The sequence below is a fragment of the Gymnoscopelus microlampas genome (assembly GCF_963454915.1).
Source record: "Gymnoscopelus microlampas genome assembly, chromosome: 20".
Classification (NCBI taxonomy): Eukaryota; Metazoa; Chordata; class Actinopteri; order Myctophiformes; family Myctophidae; genus Gymnoscopelus; species Gymnoscopelus microlampas.
Genome location: NC_139957.1, coordinates 17,376,705 through 17,395,277, shown reverse-complemented (window position 1 = coordinate 17,395,277; position 18,573 = coordinate 17,376,705). Strand labels below are relative to the sequence as shown.

The 18,573-nt window shown below is 40.4% G+C and overlaps 2 protein-coding genes across 2 annotated transcripts; one reads left to right on the top strand and one right to left on the bottom strand.

Moving 5' to 3' along the window:
- The first annotated feature begins 620 nt into the window (after positions 1 to 620).
- vti1b (vesicle transport through interaction with t-SNAREs 1B) lies at positions 621 to 9,375 on the top strand. Its single transcript, XM_084044739.1, has 6 exons — positions 621 to 916; positions 1,721 to 1,779; positions 2,534 to 2,722; positions 4,012 to 4,185; positions 7,101 to 7,162; positions 7,286 to 9,375. The coding sequence occupies exons 1-6, from the start codon at positions 820 to 822 to the stop codon at positions 7,377 to 7,379; spliced, it is 675 nt and encodes a 224-aa protein (XP_083900865.1). The 5' UTR covers positions 621 to 819; the 3' UTR covers positions 7,380 to 9,375.
- A 925-nt stretch (positions 9,376 to 10,300) lies between these two features.
- Positions 10,301 to 18,340, bottom strand: arg2 (arginase 2). Its single transcript, XM_084045457.1, has 8 exons — positions 18,059 to 18,340; positions 17,798 to 17,870; positions 13,536 to 13,710; positions 13,165 to 13,324; positions 12,368 to 12,462; positions 12,151 to 12,255; positions 11,607 to 11,743; positions 10,301 to 11,343 (listed from the first exon to the last, which is right to left on the bottom strand). The coding sequence occupies exons 1-8, from the start codon at positions 18,170 to 18,172 to the stop codon at positions 11,153 to 11,155; spliced, it is 1,050 nt and encodes a 349-aa protein (XP_083901583.1). The 5' UTR covers positions 18,173 to 18,340; the 3' UTR covers positions 10,301 to 11,152.
- Positions 18,341 to 18,573: the final 233 nt, after the last annotated feature.

Here is an 18,573-nt window from a genome sequence, read left to right as displayed (position 1 = left end):
GTTGTGTGATCCATGGCTAGTACTGTACTGTAGCTAAATGACCTATGCTAGTGACAGAGATGCTCTACCATGGTAGTTTCTGTTTTACCATTCCTCTGGAAAATGATAATAATAATAATAATAATGATGATAATAATAATAATAATAATAATAATAATAATAATAATGTTTTCCAAAGAGTTGATTGTTTATTAAATTCAATTATACATTTAAATATATAATACTAGCTGGTCATACTAGTCATATTAGCTGGTCTTGGCTATAAAAGTAAAACAGACTCAATCTCTAAGACCATATATAATTATTGTATAGGCTTTAGAGGATGAATTATTGATTTGTTGGATAGAAACTATATTACAAAGCTGATAAATAATTTCCCCCAAGAGAACCATCTGCCAAACCTACATTTACCAGAATGCACCAGTGAAAGCTGTCCAGTTCTGTGCTTGTATATAAAAGAAGGCCATAGTTAAACAAATATTTGACACAAACAGTGTTTATCTTTACTTTCATCGTTTGCATTATATATATGTGTATATATATATGTATATTTACAAAAATCGATTTGGTACCTTGAAAAATAAAGTGATTACCCACCTCCCAATTTATAGGCACAAACCATAGGCACAAACGATGTTGTCAACAGCTGCGGATAAGGACCAGTAGTATGCGGAAGAGAGTCCCGAGATATTAATTATGATATTTAATTTATCAACAAAGTGTATCTAATACCGAACTGATATTATTAGAGTTAGTAGCTAGTAGACTGTATTGGAGAGAGCGTATTCATCAAGGGGTCGGATCTACAGTGAATGCAAAATGTCATCGGAAGAATTTGAGAAGTTGCACGAAATATACAAGTCACTGCATGAAGAACTGAAGCTGATGCCGGAGAAAGCTGCGAAATGTTACGGAGGTAAACTTGTAGTAGCTAACTATGTGTAAAAGCTTCTCTAAATAATGTATGTGTCGTGTTGTATAGCCATGGATCACTCGACGTTCGTCCGCCACGGGCGTCATGGCTGAACGTCAACCTGTTTTTTGCACTTTCTCCATTTACAACCTGTACATCTACATAAACGTTCAGATGTCAAATATAAAGTGCTTGCCCCATGGCCACAGATGTTACAATTCTACTCGGGCCCGCATAAATACCCGTACTGTCCACTAAAAAGCATATTAATCCGATCGGTGGCCATTTCCCCCGAATTTTCTCCATATGCTTTCAACTACGCGACCCTATCGGCTGGGAGGTGTATTGCACTCTGATACATTATAACTATGAGAAAAATGGCCGCCGATTGGATTAAAATGTTTTTTTATTGAACAATACAGAAGATACGGTTACTCATACCCGCCCGAATTGAATTGTAACATCCGTGGCCATGGGGTAAGCACTTTATATTTGAAATCTGAAAGTTTATGTAGGCGTGCGGGCCGTAAATGGAGAAAGTGCAAAAACCAGGTTGAAATTTTGTCATGACTGTCATGTCATGTTTCAGGGCTAGTGTTGTACTTGTAATACAACTAAAACTAACATTATAAATACCGTTTGTGTAATATAACACTAAGCTAACATTACATTATAAATTATGTCTGTGTACTATAACATTAAAGATGGTGTTTCTGTGTAATAACCCTAAGGCTAAGCTAACATTATAAATAACGTTTCTGTGTATGCTAAGCTAATGTGATGTCCCCCATGTCCTGGCATTTGCAGAGGAGAAGAAGAGATTGGTGAGAACCTTCGATGAAAGGCAGGGAGAGGCCGAAGAAATGGCAAGTCCCTCTCTTGGTTTCATACATCGACTGTAACATAATAACAATGAGTTATTCATTGGGTGTTAAGCCTCAACAAAGGGAATGAACTCGTTCTTATGCTATTCAACAAAAATGTGGAATGCCCTACCAAAAGGAGTAAAGGAGTGTAAAAACCTACTCACTTTCAAAACTGCCCTAAAGATACACCTTCAGGAGGCTGCAATTTGAAAATGACCCTTAACCTAGTCTTAACCTACCCCCCCCCCCTACCCCCCCCATTTTTTTCCTTCTCTTGTACATATTTTCACTCTTCATTACCAGTAACCTGTAAGCTGATTGTATGACGTTCTGTATAGTAGTGTGTATATCTGTCTGTCTCTTATATGTCATCATGATTTGTGTGCATGGGGATCTCATCTTAAACAAGCTCAGTGCTTAATGAGTCTTCCAGTTTAGTAGACCTTATATTGTGAATTTGTACTTCCATGTACTGTTGTTCTCATGTCTTACTAAATAAAGTACATCAATCAATCAATCAATCAAACAAACAAACAAACATTTGCTACGTATTAGCAAAGAAGGAGCTTGTTTGTTTCCATGGCTGCAGTGCTGTTATCAGGACTTTTCGTGATTATAACTGATGAGCTCATATTGATAATATGCCCTTGTATGAGCTCCAAGTATGTCAACAATAACCTGTTTGCTATTGCATAAACATCCCTCATAAGTTGTGTGGTGAATGATCTTACATAATATTATTGTTTGTCCACAGTTACAAGGAATGGAGCAAGAGTTGCATTCTGCGCCCTCCTCTTTTCGAAATGGAATGGTCACAAAGATTCGCCTGTACCGCAGGGACCTGGGCAAACTACAGAGAGAGTTTAAAAGCACGGATCCAGGGCTGCGGCCAGGGGAAGGAGTTGGCCACCTGGGCATCTATTCATCCCAAAATGAACACAGTGTGAGTGTGGGGAGTGTTTAACCCCTGGGTTACTATCAGCATGTTCTTTAATAAATATTCCTGGTAAACACTGAAAGAAATGGTGGGTCCAAATTGATTAACTATTAATTCAAATATTTTGGAAGACTTGAATAGAAATGTGGGTTTCAGACCTGTGCAAACTACTTATTAGGATATTCCTGCTGTAAAATCTTCGACAAGTTGCATATATTTTTTGATAATTCTGATCACTTTAGCAGATGACCGCACCTCATTTAATTATGGTTCTGTCCTTAAAGTAATACTAGGTAACTTTTTTAATAAAACTAAAGTTAAATTGTATATCTTTTTTTGAGTGGCAAATGTTTCACAACACCCACTTCATGAATTTCACCCCCGAAAGCCTTTTCTATTATAATTGTCTCCGCCAGGCCGAAGGCATGGTGGAGAGTATGTTTTCGTTCCGTTTTTCGCTGTGTGTCCAAGCTAACATTGGTCAAGCTTCACGTGACACGTGACAATGTGTTGAAAGGGTGTGCTTTGATTGGCTAGCGAGACGCATGACGAAATACATACCTATAAATAGGTGAGTCACTTCGAAACATGTAATGTTTCGAAGTGACATCAGTGCCATCAGCCAAGCTAACATTTAGTCAGGAGATATTAGCAGAAGAAGTTCCAATCTTGGAATAAATTCCTTACCAAAAATCCTGCTGCTGGCGGAGACTTGTGCTCCGAGGAGCACATTTTCTAGTTTATATTGAAAAGGTGGCCTGGTGAGCCGTTCCCGCTAAAATGACGTCATCCGGCCGGAAAACGGAAACGGAAAAGCACCGGTTTTCTGTTTGGCCAGGAACTACCGCGCTAATAATAAAAAGGAATCTCACGCTGTTTTTAAGAGATTGAAGATCGAAAAACAACAGAAAAAGAAAACACAGCTCACGGTAACTAAAGCTCCACTGGCTAAGAGAAACGATCCACAGATAGTATAAAACAATTAAAAGAACGCTTTTTGAAATGCTTCCGTCTTCCGGTGAAAACAAATGGAATTCTGGGTAACGGAGGAATAAACAAACGGCATGCAGTGACGGTAATGACCAGCAGAGGCTATTTGTTATTTGTGGACCTGCATTGTATTACTTTAAACTAGAGTTGGCTGGTAAAAAGTGAACTTTGTGATTTATCAGTCACTGGTGCCTTGTGGATTTCTCCCCTGGTTTTCAGTAGGTTCATTGACCGAATCAATCTTTATCTTTATATTTCTTGCCCTTTTCTAAGAATTATGATTTGTCCCACCTTACCTCATTTAGACACACTTGCAGTCACAGAGAAGCTTGCTGCTCCAGGGCACTGATTCTCTAAACAACGCCACGCAGAGCATTGAGCGAAGCCAGCGTATTGCTGCTGAGACGGACCAAATAGGTGGTGACATCATTGAGGAACTGGGAGAGCAGAGGGAACAGCTGGACCGCACAAGAAACCGAGTGAGTTGTCTGGTGATTTATGGAAGATTTTCTTTATGCTCTATGAACAGAAGAGAGCCAAAGAGGGCATGACATGATGCTGGTCATGAGCTGGATTCAAACTAATGACGTATCAATTAGGGCTATCTACGTAGGTTTCACAATAAGGCTTATACCTTTGTCATACAACAAAAAGGACATGTTTGTCATATGATGTGGTCATGCAACAAGGTATAAATCACCCTTAATTGATAGTCGCAAGGGGGTGGCAAAACAATAGGCTTTTTTCCACGACCGGAGGCACAATGGGTCTGCATAGCGCTGCTCCTTTCCATGACAGGGTTCTGTGAACATATCGTTTGTATTTCCACAAGTATTGGACCTGGAATCGGGAGTAGGAAGTACCTTAGAATGAGTTCTGGGACGACAGTTAATGACATTGGCTACACATCTGAAAAATAATGGCATTTAAGATAAGATTTATACAGCTATATCTGAAAGGCGGAAGGCCATGCCAACTGTGTTTTGTTATTGATTTATGGGTTTTTGGAATGACAAAAAGTAGTCACATGTAAGAGACCTTTGCATGCATTCCCATGAGAGAAAGGCTGTACTTTCTATTAGCTTGGAATCCCAATCAATGATGTCACTGGTAGGCAGGTTTCTGAACTATCCATAGCCCACCAATGAGATGCAGAGTGAGTATATAGAAATGGTGCCATCTGATAATGAGTATTAGTGGAGACCAATTATGCAAGGGATAATTGACGGGTCGCCGGTCATTATTGAGAAATAAATCCCGACGGGGTGATTTATTTCTCAATAATGACCGGCGACCTATCAATTATTATTGACAGGTATTTCCTTGCTTACGGTAATGAAAGTATTCCATAAGTGTTGCGCATGGCGGACACGGTCGCCTCAGAAAACAAGGAAGTGTTGATCAAATAGCATCATTCTTCGGTTATTACATCGTCTATTTCTCGCTTCAAATGTTTTCAAAAACATTCTTGAGAGCAATATTTAGCTGTAAATGACATGGCTGTCATGTTGGATACAGCATAAAATCAAGCAGCGCAGCAGGTGCTCTGAGCCTTTGATTAGACAGCGGTCTGTTATAGAGCTCCTCGGTCATTATACAGAAATAACACACCACTGAATCAGTGATTGACCAATCAGAATCAAGCATTCAACCAAGCTGTGTGATTAGTAAAGATAAGGTTGAAAATGGGTGATGTGCTTGGGTGGTGCAGTGGTAAAGTACTTGCCCATCACTGTGGAGGTTGTGGGTTCGAATCCACCGTGGTGCATCCGGTTTTGTCGAGTGTCCACTCTATATATTTATAGCCCTTTTTCCATTACGGCTTATAGACCAGTCCAGTCCAGCATATACCAGACCAGAACCGCACCGCTTCAAATTATCTACTGTTTCCATTACACAAAAGTACCCCTGCTCAAATCCACAGGTATGAGTAGCAGACTCCGGTCATTCACACTTATTTGTAATGTAAATCTTTGCCTAACAATGGAATGTAGGTGAGTGGCCAACTGTCCTGTATACAAATGCAAATCACCTGTGCATGTGGCCCAGCTTGGCCTAGCTCAGACCTACCCAGGACTGGGTACTTTTTAGGCACCAGTTTAGTACCACTTACACACCACTCTACCCACTTCATTGTAGTGGAAACCGCTGCTGTGGTGGTCGGTGTGGTGTGGTGTGGTGTGGTACCATGCCAATGGAAATCCGCCTATGCGAACACAATTGGCCCGTGTTCGGGGGAGGGAAGCTGGGCGTAGAGGGTGATATCACTACATGTAGTCGTACGGGCTGGCGTGGCACCTGTTAGCAGGGAGTGTTGGGCCGGAGGAGTAGGATGAAGGCTCTAGTCCTCCCGGTTGGTGCTCCTCACTGGCAGGTGAGGCAGTAGAATACAACAGCTTTGACAACACAGAAATATGTGTAGTGAGGAATCAATTGGCATATAGTGCTTGGCAACGTGTCGTCACCACGGGGGACGGGGGGCGTGGCATAGTAGCTGCAGACATATAAGGGGGCGTTCGGTAGGCCAATCAGAGGCAGGTGGAGGAGGGTCTTTTCGTAAGAGGCAGCCGCGCAGCAAAAGTAAGTTAGACGCGCTGTGATTGGCCAGTAGTCAATGTGCTGTGATTGGCCATTAGTCAACGAGATGTGATTGGCCTGTAGTCACTTTGAATGGTAGCTTGCCTCCTCTAAAATGGCGACCGCGATACGGGTCGCTCCAACGAACTGCAGAGGCCAATGAGGTATCTAGGTTTCTATATCTATGGTTTATGACCCCCCAAGATGTCCGCCGCTACCTAGTGACACTTGTTGACGCCCCCTTCAGGATTTAACAACTAAATTGGGGAGAAAGGGGTATAAAAAGAAAATGGGTAAAGTGCTCCTTTAAGGAAGACATTCCCAAAATATTCTTGCATCCATTTTTGCAAGTATTTTTATTAATATTTTTTGTGCATGTATTACCCCCGCCCACTTGCTCTTCAAGGTCATGTCTATGATGTTGGTACGGAAATATTCCCTGCTGTATGCAGGTGGTTACACGTCCTTGTTCACTCTACCTTGAGGCTATAGTTCTCTCTCTCATTTGCCCAGTGCGAACACAATAGTGTGTGTGTGTGTGTGTGTGTGTGTGTGTGTGTGTGTGTGTGTGTGTGTGTGTGTGTGTGTGTGTGTGTGTGTGTGTGTGTGTGTGTGTGTGTGTGTGTGTGTGTGTGTGTGTGTGTGTGTGTGTGTGTGTGAGTGTGTCGCACAAACGTCAATGTTGCAGTGAAAAGAACAATACACTTGTAAATCTCTTCCCACTGGACATGGAAGTGCTTTTATGTCCTATGGTATTTGGTTTGGCTGATGGAATGGCATTATCAGTTTTTCTTTCTGTGTTTTTGGTATTTTGTAGCTGGTCCACACTGGAGAGAATCTTAGTAAAAGCCGTAAGGTCCTGCGTGCTATGTCCCGACGGTAAGTTCTAGTTACACTATATATTTAAACTCCAGTATTCAGTTTTCTCTGAAGTTCATGCATAAGGTGCTGTGCCTCTACCACATCCTCTTCCTAATGTCTACCTTTATTATTCTCTTGCAGGTTAATGACCAACAAGCTGCTACTAGCTGTCATCATTATAATGGAGCTTGCCATACTGGGTGCTGTGATCTACCTTAAGTTCTTCAGAAAATGAACTACGTGCACCATCTGAGGCAACAGACAACCAGGCAAAGCCTCTTCTTTCCTTTCCTGGTCTCACTTCATAAACTAACCAGTTACACAAATGCTGTCCTCCAGCATCAAACAAACTGTTTCTGCATGTGAGAACAACAAGATGACTTAGTCTTAATGGGGTCACCAGGGTTAATATCCAAGTGATGATTCTGCTCCATGAGTAGTGGTACACCTGACTGACATTTGACTCAACTGTTGAGAATCACTCTGTTTTATTCGACTTGAATTGCCTCTCTTCTGCCCCTGAGGTGATGCCCTCTAGAAATACTGAAGCTTTCCAAGACAGGCACTAGATTCTGCTGATTCCAGAGCAGGTTCCATGAAGGAGTATAAATGTAGTTCAGAAAATAGTAAATTATCCTTACATTCCCCAGCGAGGAATTATACAGGAGGCAATGCTGTCTAAATGTATCCGATATACTTTGATACTTGGGCAGCTTTGGAAAATGGTTTATGACTTCTCAACTATAGGCTGTGATTGAAATGCATTTTACCTTTGTATTATAAGCAGCTAATGTGATGAAGTACTGTATGTTTGTAGTACCGAACTTTTTAATGAAATGGTATCAATTTAATCCATTTTTACAGTGGATATAAAGGTCTACACATCCCTGTTAAAATGGCATGTTTTTGTGATGTACAGTATAAACAGCAATGAACTGGCGTATATAAAATGGTTGCATAATTGTAATTGAGGATGTGGTTGTGTTGCGCTTCTCAAAATCAGCCAGTCACATTGAATAGTTAAATAGTAGTTAAAATTGTAGTTAGTATACACCTGTCATCAATTACAGTGACTCTGATTCACTATGAAGGAAAATATGGCAGTTACATTACCTAGAAACAGGAAGTCCCTCCAACATTGAAAAGACAATAGAAAGCTGGTTAGGGATGATGCCAAGAGGCTTACAACATTAAAGGAGCTGCAGGAAGTTATGGTGTATTTATGGCGTAGGTTGAATGTTTAGTGTGTGTGGGAGAAGGGCCCTTCCCCCACACACGCACTAAACAGTCAGCCATATACTAGAAAGCTGTAGAGGAATTTTATCTTTTAGCACAGTAATGATCCAAATGAAAGTATGTACAATATAATGTATTTGGTGTCCCTGCTCTTCTATTGAGACATTTAGATCCTGTGTCTGGTTTGACACAACTAGGTGAAGTTCAAAACTAAATTTCTCCCCTGAGCAAGCAGGCAGGCTCTATTAGCTCAGTGGTAAAAGTTTCAGCACTTGCGCAGGAGACCCGCCGGGTTTGAAGCTGGGGCAAAACAGGATAGTGACAGAGGGTATCTTGGTTTACATTTTTTGCCAGACCCAAGGGGTCGGCCTACATGAGGTTTAGTCCCTCTTTCGTCCATACATGGGCATAAAAGACACAGAATTTCGTCCCCCTTTCGTCCATACATGGGCTTAAAGGGACCTCGGTTATTCTGGGTCTGGCAGAACCAGGTCCCCTGGTCTTGTTTTCTCACAAGAACCTGCCATTTTAACGGGTGTGTAGGCTTTGTATATTCCCTGTATAATGTGTTACCACTGTATTTTAATATTGTGTCCATGAGCAAAATAGTTCCATTGAATACTATTGTGACTTCTCAACCACTTAAACCATACACATTTAGTCAACACTAGGGCCATTAGTATTTCCCTCTACACCAAATCTCTTCGCCAATAGCTAATTGAGTCGCATTGACCTTGTAGATAAGCTATTTTGACGATTGTTCACCCCAGAAGCCGCTAGGGTTCAAATGGTTGGAGATGCCCGCCAATTATCAGCAATGAGACCTGAATCGCACACCTGCCAATCAAAGAAAGTATGAATATGAAAACAGAAAGGCATGGAAACTCCTCGCACATATGCAATATTTTTTATTGCGACATCACTGTATATTATGAACATGTTGAAAATGGAATTTCTTTCTTTTGACAATTAAGATTCCAATTACCTACACTGTATTAAAGTTAACCCTTAAAAGCATATTGTTTCATTTTATATTCCAGACATCCGTTACAGAACTGCTATTGCCTAGAGCTGGCCATATGACAGCAGATGTAAGGCCTTGTTAGTGCTGGCTATCAACATCTGCTACAAGTTGCAATTGAATTAATGCTCACACACCTGACATAGTAGGTGATAAGGCTATTTTTTTAAACCACATCTTACTACTCTGGCCACTGTTTTTTCTTCACCGTCCTCATGTGGTGTGTGGTGGGTTTTGTTTGTGTCACTTGTTTGAATGGTGGAGAGTGGGCTCGATTACAAAATATGTTCATGGTCACTGACATACCTCGTGATTGCAACGGGCAACATTCTAAATAGCCAATTTGGGACACTTTCTTTTTTACTGCGTGGGACTGTAGTAGGGGCTGAGCTGTTTAAAAGAGGGTGTGAGTGTGTGTCTGGGGCTAATCTCACAAACCACAAGGCTGATCAGTGCCAACTCTCTTGTGCACGCTGCCAGCAGGCCAAGGAAGTAACTCTACAAATTGTATCTTCTGTTTTATACAACTTTCCGTAATAGGTAGCGAGTACCTCATGATTTGTGATATCTTTGTTTTGGGTTAACATTTGGTGATTATTTGGACATTTCATCTTGTGCTCTACTATGTTGTATTGGGCTTTACGCAAATGCCGACAGATGATATTCATTGATCAATCATATTTAGTTTGGTATAGATTTTGAATTGGCTAATAAACCTATTGAAAAATGTATATACAATTTTACTTCAAAGCCAGCCGCCATTTTGTACTTAAATATATGTGAAATGATTGGCATTTTCGAGGACAAAAGTTATACTGTTGAGATGATAAATAACAAGGGTAATGGGCCATCGCAAGAAGGGAAAATTGCACACAGAAATGACGTGATCACAAAGGTCGAAGATAAAATATGTACTTTTTATTTTAAACACTAGTCATTTGTGGTCACATCAAAGGCAAATGTATTAGATTGTTTCAAACCTAAGTTAATACTGCTCTAAACAGTAAGAATCATAATTATACTAAATACACATAGGTTCATTGTCAAAATACAAAAAACCGATGAAAAATACAGAACCATAGCTGGTCCAAAAGTGCAAACACATAACTACAGTACAATTCAACTGGCACAGCCACTTAAAGCCCAATTTATACTTTGTTGCCGTTGCTTGATGAAAATAACATTTCTTTTCAGTTGAAAAGTTGAAGAAAATGTCGTCCCTAGCAAGACGATGGACATGTTTTCAACAAACATTTGTCATACCTATGAGGCAGCCTCATAACTTTGTGAGCCAAAACATATGCACAGAAGATCCAGCCTCACAATCTCCTTGTAAGCCAAAGCACACCAGATAATGTGCTGCCACAGTGGTTTTAGTAACACTTAATTTACATCATATATCAATTATGCTGAACTTAAATACCTTAACATTGCTATTTAATTTAAATTAATTAAATAAAATCCACAGCAAAAATTATGATGGCAGTTTTCTGTCAGGTCAAAAAGTGTTTGCCTCAGTAGTAGTGATGAAAACTAACTGTCTTTAAAGCCCTTTAGTTGGGCATTTATGAATTCATACGTTTTTGACCATTGAACATAATGCTATACAGTACAGGAAAAAAAGACTAGAAAAATAAACAGACCCACAACTCCACAATTCCAGTAAATTGCAGTCATCGTTTTCAAGATTGTGGAATGCTCAGTGGTGATATCCATTAAAGTCCATAGAAGCTCATCTTGCGTCCCGTTTCTCAGATGCAGAGCTGCTCTGTGTCCTGTTTAGCAGTTGGGATCTCGTGGACTTGCATGTGAGCTCCTTCTCTCGTTTGTCCCAAGGAGGATGCGATGACATCAACTGCTAGCGTTGCGGTAGCCTCCACTGCCTCAGGGCTGGCCGCCAGGGTTGGGTTCACTTCCACCAAGTCCATAACCGACAGCAGGCCTGCACATCAACACAACCACATCCACACATACTTATGTCAGACTCTCTCTTATCCTGAGTGACCTACATTGAAAGCAAGGACTGTATTTCAAATAACTAACAATCTCTGTTTTATCTTGTGTCCTACACAGATAACATGCACTGTATTGTAGATTAAATAGTGCAGTGATATTCCGAAGCATTACGATTGATTAAGTACTGTTTAAACAATACACAAAGAGGAATCTTAGAAAATGTGCAGGTGTTTGTCCCCTCCTCCTTACCTGTGTTATGAATTTCTTCTGTGATGTAGATTCCCTCCCTGTAGGTCAGACCTCCATTCACTGGTGTCCCTGTGGCAGGAGCCAAAGATGGGTCGAATGCATCAATGTCAAAGCTCAAATGGATCGGCCGCTGTTTTCTGTTCAGGAAGAAAGAGAAAGCAGTGAGTAGTTTTTTTAATCCAATGCTTTTGTGGTGGTCAATGGTCAATTGAGCTCAGTAGTACTCAGTGTTTTTTTTCAGATAGTTATTTTTTATTGCGCATATTATATACGGTATTATATATATTATATATGTGTATATTTTCTATTTTGACCTATAATGACATGCCCTAAATATGGACGCCAGGTAAAATCCAGACAAATTGGCTGCATAATTGCTGATAACGAAATAATGGCCCATATATCAACCAAACCGATATATCGGTCAGGTTTTTATCAGTAACAAAACACGATTGTTTTCCAAAAGCCGAAAAACTAGGTACCTGTGTATAGTATATGAAGAGACGGTAAATAGGAGGGCAGTGGGTTAAGCCGTTTAATTTACCTTGACAGGAGATGATCGAGAGTAACTTCCATGACCCTTTGAATGCCAATCCTGTCAATATCCCTCATGGTGAAGTACTGAATACCCAGGTTCTTCAGGATGAAACTACAAAGGGCAAAATGTACTCATATCAGCAACCTCTTGGTATCAGCTTCTTTACATCTAACATCTAAAGTAGGTCTCTTGATAAGAGCTCATCAATGTGATGTACACTTACTGCTCGCCGGGGTCAACATCCCGCAGGCCAATGTAGACCAGGTCCCTGGATGAGAGGGAAGGCTTCATCCACGAGAAACCAGGGATGTCTGGCATCTGTGAATGACGGATTGGATAAACAATTATTATTAGTATCTTGTTGGAGGGAATGAACTATTGTGAAACCTTTCGGCTAATCGGCTTGCAATAATAATTCAATAAAAATAATTAATTATGTGGGACAAAACAAAACTTGCTTGTATAGCAACTTTAGTACTTAATCGGCATAATCTTTGTTTTTACCTGTTTTAGTGATTTTCATATTCCTTGTTTACCCTTGTTATTCAAACCTAAATTACTTTTGCTTTGTCATGACTTTTAATGATTTTTGATTACCACTTTGTAACTCCAGTCATCATTTCTATGTACATTTCTATGATATATGATGATTTCTAAAATATATATATTTTTAGGCTTTTCTGCGAGAGACAGGAATCAGGTAGGCAGGGATGGGGTGTGGCACGCAGCTAAGGCCATCGGGCTCGGGAATCAAACTCGAGACTCCCTGTCAGGCATTAGAGCCTATATGTGGTAGCCACTAGGACTAGGCCATTGGCACCCCGTAGAGGGGCTTTTAATCATCATTGATTACCACGCTGTAACTCCATTCATCATTTGTATAGAAATACATTAAATCATTATTATTACAGCTACTGTTGTGTCCTTGTGGAGGGCAGAGGGAACTGTAGATAGTGTGCCTCCAGTTTATTATTAGTGTTGCTTGAGTTAACTGCAGACTGACTGTGTCTTCTCTCTCACCTTATCTTGCAGCTCTTTGAGCAAAAATGCCACAGACTGTCCATGGAGGTTCCCTGAGGGTGAGGTCGTTGGAGTATTCACATCTGCATGGGCATCAACCCAGATGAGACACAGGTCAGGACACTGTTGAGCATGGCCATCCACTGATCCAATAGCCAGGCTGTGAACAGAAATTGAGATTGGAATATTTACTGAAAACAAAACTAAAACTATTAAAGAGTTGATAAAAAAATATAGAGATAAACAAAACATTCCAGAAGGGAGCTCGTAGGTGTGATAGCTGATAATACAGTATGTATATGATACATGTAGCACTATTACGTGTTAAATTCTGGAGACAAATGAAACGGCAGCTTGAGCTTCTCAGTTACCTGTGGTCACCTCCAAGCATGACACAAGTGTGTCCAGCCCCGACAGCATTGCTAACAGCACCTGAAAGGAGCTTATTGGCTCTTCCGACAGTGCGAGGAAAGGGCACGTGCATGAAGGAGTCATCCTTCTCTGGATGATGGAACTTGAGGTCGCCAAAGTCGTGCACAGGGTATTCTGACAAAACAGGAAAACTGCCATGAAGTCAGGTGCTTTACATTTGATAGTTTATAGATTTTACATGAAGCTCCAGAGAGACATACAATGATTATAAAGTGTGGGGGTTAATTACACAAATAAGGGTATCACATCATATTATTTGCAAGTTGACCGGCACTTTTGTTGTTATGGGGCTCAATTGTGTAACATCTTCAGTTATGAGAGGGTCTCTCTAACTACAAGGCCATCCTGCCACAAACAGAATTGCACATGAAAGTAGCAGTCTTTCATACTGCTCCATGGATCTCAAGATGAACCTTCTATACAGCAAATAACCCAGATTATTCCCTCCGGCCAGTTTCTCCATTTCCGTGATTGATGAGGCTGAGTCATTAAACGGCAGTGGAACATTGGTGACGGAGCACTTTCCATTAGTCCCATTTCCCAGATGTGCTCAGGTTTCAGCCTTACCAGGGCAGACTGGCTCATTCTAAATGCATGGAGGGAATAAACACCGAAAAATGTCCACCTAGTTTTAGGACATGGTGGCGGTGCATTGGGGTAAACAAGTGATGCGATATTGGGGGCACGTCTGGCAATACGAGCCCTGACGGTGTAGAGTTACTCTGCTGGTGTAAGGGGAACCAACTTTGGTACCTCTTTACCATTCGTAGGTGGGACAGGAATAGCCCTTGTCTTGATGCAACTTTGAGCATGTATTGCTGTACAATTAAAGCCAGTAAAATCCCATTAGTGCAGCAGTATTTTAAATGCCAGTTCTACTACTGTTCGGTCAGAATTATAACAATGTTATTGCCGATTCAAGGAGGCCATGGTTTTCTGTAATTAAAAGTAGGACTCTGTGATGTGGACAAAATCAGTTACAACTCTACCAAATCTCTTCTCTAAAGATAGCCGGTATACAACCTCACAACGCGCTTTGTTGCGATGTGCTTTGATCTTGTAGATCTATTTTTGGTGAATGTTCCCCCAAAATGGGGATGCTGGGTTCAAGTGGTTAATTGACCTCCATATCTAGATAGGGGAACAGATGGATATGCTGTAAGGGGGATGGTATTTACTTCTGTTGAAGATTCAGTTTCATACATTGGCAAGTGCTCGTGTGGTGGCATGGCAGCAATGAAACCTGACATTGAATATATTTTCTCACTGGTGCCAAACGGGGCAAAAGGCCACCAGGCATATGACAAACACCCTACACACGTATCTTCCAACGACATTACATTTTTACTGGTACTTTCATTTTGTATTTGAAAGTATAAGATAGGCCTAATGAACATGAGCTTTAAAAATCCTTTCCAAAATGAGATCTTAATTAATTGCGGTACTGTAGTTACACCTACCCCTACAAAATGACTATTGACATTAAAATAGTGCTAGACAATATATTGAAATCTTCAGTGTGTAAGGTAAAGCAGACATGTCAAGATGTCTAAAATATTCTTAATTTCAATATATTGTTCCACATTGTTAGGGTAAAATAAATTACCAAAGTATAAAGATAAGAAGGGAGTCCACTGTACAAAACTTTGAAGCAGGTGTTGTAGAGGTGTGGTCTGTAATCTCTCTAATTAAGTTAAAGTAAAACAAAGTCCAATCAGGGAGATTGATCATGATGTGATTGTGAACCATTTCCCTTCTTCCCCCTTCCTATACAATATATTTGAATTTAGAATTTTTGAGTTGTGTAACTTAAAACTAGTCTGCATGTTTAAGCCTTTTGTGTATTTGTGTGCCTAGAAAATGGGACTTTCCACTTTTGTGTGGCATGCACTAAAATAATTTAACTGTCACTGCTACTTCCCCATCAACATAAACTATAGTGTTGGTGCAGGTCTTTCATAATAATATGAAGTCTTTGGTTCATTTGCCTATTGTTGACTCAGGTTGAGACTCCTTAAGAGTATATGAGTCACTCAATCCAATGACTCATCTGGAGCCCATTATTCACTAGTCCTTTTTCAGTAATACTGTCACATAACGGTGCAAGGTTTAATTAAACCTAAACTAAAACTAGAAGGTGTGAAATACAAACATTTAAAAATGTTTACTTGAATTTATACTAACTAAAAATTAAATATACAGAAAATGTATTTTGTTTTAGTCTTTGTTAATTTGGCCAAATAAGCATGAGGAGGCATTGGTGCTTATGTTGATTAAATATTGCCGCTTAACCTCATGTTATAATAAAAAGGTACTATTGTATATCCCCTGACTAAACAATGCCTGATCTGAGAGGTCAGCGAGCAGAGAGCTAAACCATTTAGGGCCTTGTAAAAAAAAATGTGTTAATCTTTTCTTGTTCCTGTCAGTGCAATTATGTAATAATGTCCTTACAAATATAGCTTGTCACCCTAATCAGCTACTTTAGGCATGACACATTTTTCCCTGTCCTCAGGTTCAATCTGTTGTTTAGCCCAGTGGTTCTCATGGGGTCCAGGGACCCCCAGGGGTCCTTGAGGGGGTTCCAGGGGGTCCCCAGCAAAATTAGTTAATATAATTTAGCATCAAAAAATCAATTTAACCACTGTAACCCTATACACATCAGCTCTTTGAAAATGGACAATCTACACGCTTGTAGATCATAACATTGAAACATTATTTATACATTTTGGGGTCCTTTACATAAAAAAAATTGAGTTTAGACAAAACGAGAAAAAATGTAGATACATAGCTCTTCGTGAATCTGTCTACTAAAATTATGTCAACCGCCCGCTTCATAGCAACAAAGTTCAACATAAGGAAAATACATTAATTGGATCTACAGGATTTGCTGTAGGGCGAAAGTGGGAGATGGTGTTGCGCAACATGTTAATCTCATGTTATGACTGGGACAAAATGCCACAAGGATCATCTTGCAAAAAATGACTTGCACATTCCATTTCTAGCCTAAGGGCTATTTTATAGGTTACATGGTTAAATGTGTGCATTGCCTTCCCTAATCTATCAATCATTATTCGTTTATTGTAAGGAACCTATGCCTGACAGGGCTACTAGTTTAAGCTCTCAGATCAGGCACTGGTTTAAAGTGATGTAGTGATGTTTTGTTTTTGCTATTTTCTTGTATTGTTTCAATTTTTATGCCAATTTTGATGCCTCCTTTTAATTTGTTCTTGGTCTTATTCTTTTTAATCTGGTTTAGTATTGTTCTTTTTCTTTTGTTGGTCCCTTTTTTATGTTATGTAAAGCACTGGGCATTTGATGTCATGAAAGGTGCTATACAAATAACTATTATTATTATTATTATTATTATTATTATTATTATTATTAAGCCGGGAACAGCATAAGCTCGTTTCTTTTTAGTGTTCCCTTCATTGACAAGGTGTGGAGTTCTTTCATACCCCGAGGGTGAGTCATTCATCCCAAATAAAGACTTGAAAGGTTCCTTTTGGCGTATCATCTTTCAAGTCTAGGCTACAGTACAAAGCCGTTGAACTGTACGTCGCAGACAGTACAGTACAAAGCGTAGGCGTTCCCCCAGCCAGTCACATTGTAGACGCAGTGGATCATGGCTCCGACCGCAGTGACGACAATGGGTGGGAATCCTTTCCTGCTCCCTGCCTCCCTCCATGCGAATACCAAAACGCTCGCCCCAAAACACAGTCACCCCGAGGCAAATCCGGCGACCTCGGAACGGTCGCCACCAAGTAAAAACGTCGTAACCTCAGTCAAACGGGGCCAAAATCTAGCCTTATTCCTAAACTTAACCTCATGCCAACCCTAAACTTATTTCTAACCTTATCCTCTGTAAAACAAATACACGAATACAAAACCGCTGAGTGGTCCGCGAAAAAGAATGGGGGCGAGCGTGTTTTGGGGCGAGTCTTCCGGTTACCCTCCATGCGGCTCACCAATGAGTTTTTGAACTTGAACACATGTGGCTAATAGAGCGCTTAATTATCTGTCTGAGCAAAACCGTTTAATTCGCCGTGTTAACACACCCTAATGATGTATAGCCGTCCTACTAGCCTAATGTTATATAGCTTAAACCGGAGATGAAGAGGGATCAGTCAAGTTCATCCACTGTTACTGTTACATAATCATGTCACCGGGTACACGCATCACCCCTCGCATCTTAACTCACCTAAGTTTGAAAGCCGTTCGATCAGACCCGCATCTCGGATGGCTTTGGGACCATGTTCCACACCTCTCCTTTTCTGTAAAAATGAATACAAAAACTGTGAATATAGCTACATAATGTAGGTTATATAGTCTACTACGTAGCTTAATGGCATTCATATCAGATACCATAGCTTTAATGGAATTTAGCTAAGACCACATACATTCTTTAGATCCGTTAATAACAGCGTTATTAATGTATATTCCATGTCATAGGATAGCTTACCTGGCCTTTAGAGAACGGAGCGCCAAGAATTGCCACAGATTGTGCCCTGCGTTGTTGGCAGTTGTGGTCGAGTTGTGTCCTGAGAAGACGAAGTAGTGATCCTCTCAAAGCCATTGCTCTTTCAGATCGGTTTCTGCCGTCGTTGCTGAAAACAAAAAGTTATCCACCACCACCCGTCGGCCGGTAAAAAAAAGTCTGATGAAAGCTCTGTCAGACCTTGCACTAATGGATGCTGAACGATGCCAGGGCTGGTCTTAGCCCTATTATGTCATCAAATCCACTTAATATTCATGAGATGATGAACTTGAGCGTTTACGAGAATCAATGATCTGATCCAACCCTACTCAGAGGAACCCAGAAACAACGTATTCACAACACAGATGTATGTAGCTCTGATTCAGTGATGCGCTTCAACTCGTGAAATAAGTCTGACAATACAAGCTGTACATTACCCTATATATGTACAGAGGCTTGCGTCAAATTGAATAGCACGCCTTCATGTTAGCCAATGAGTA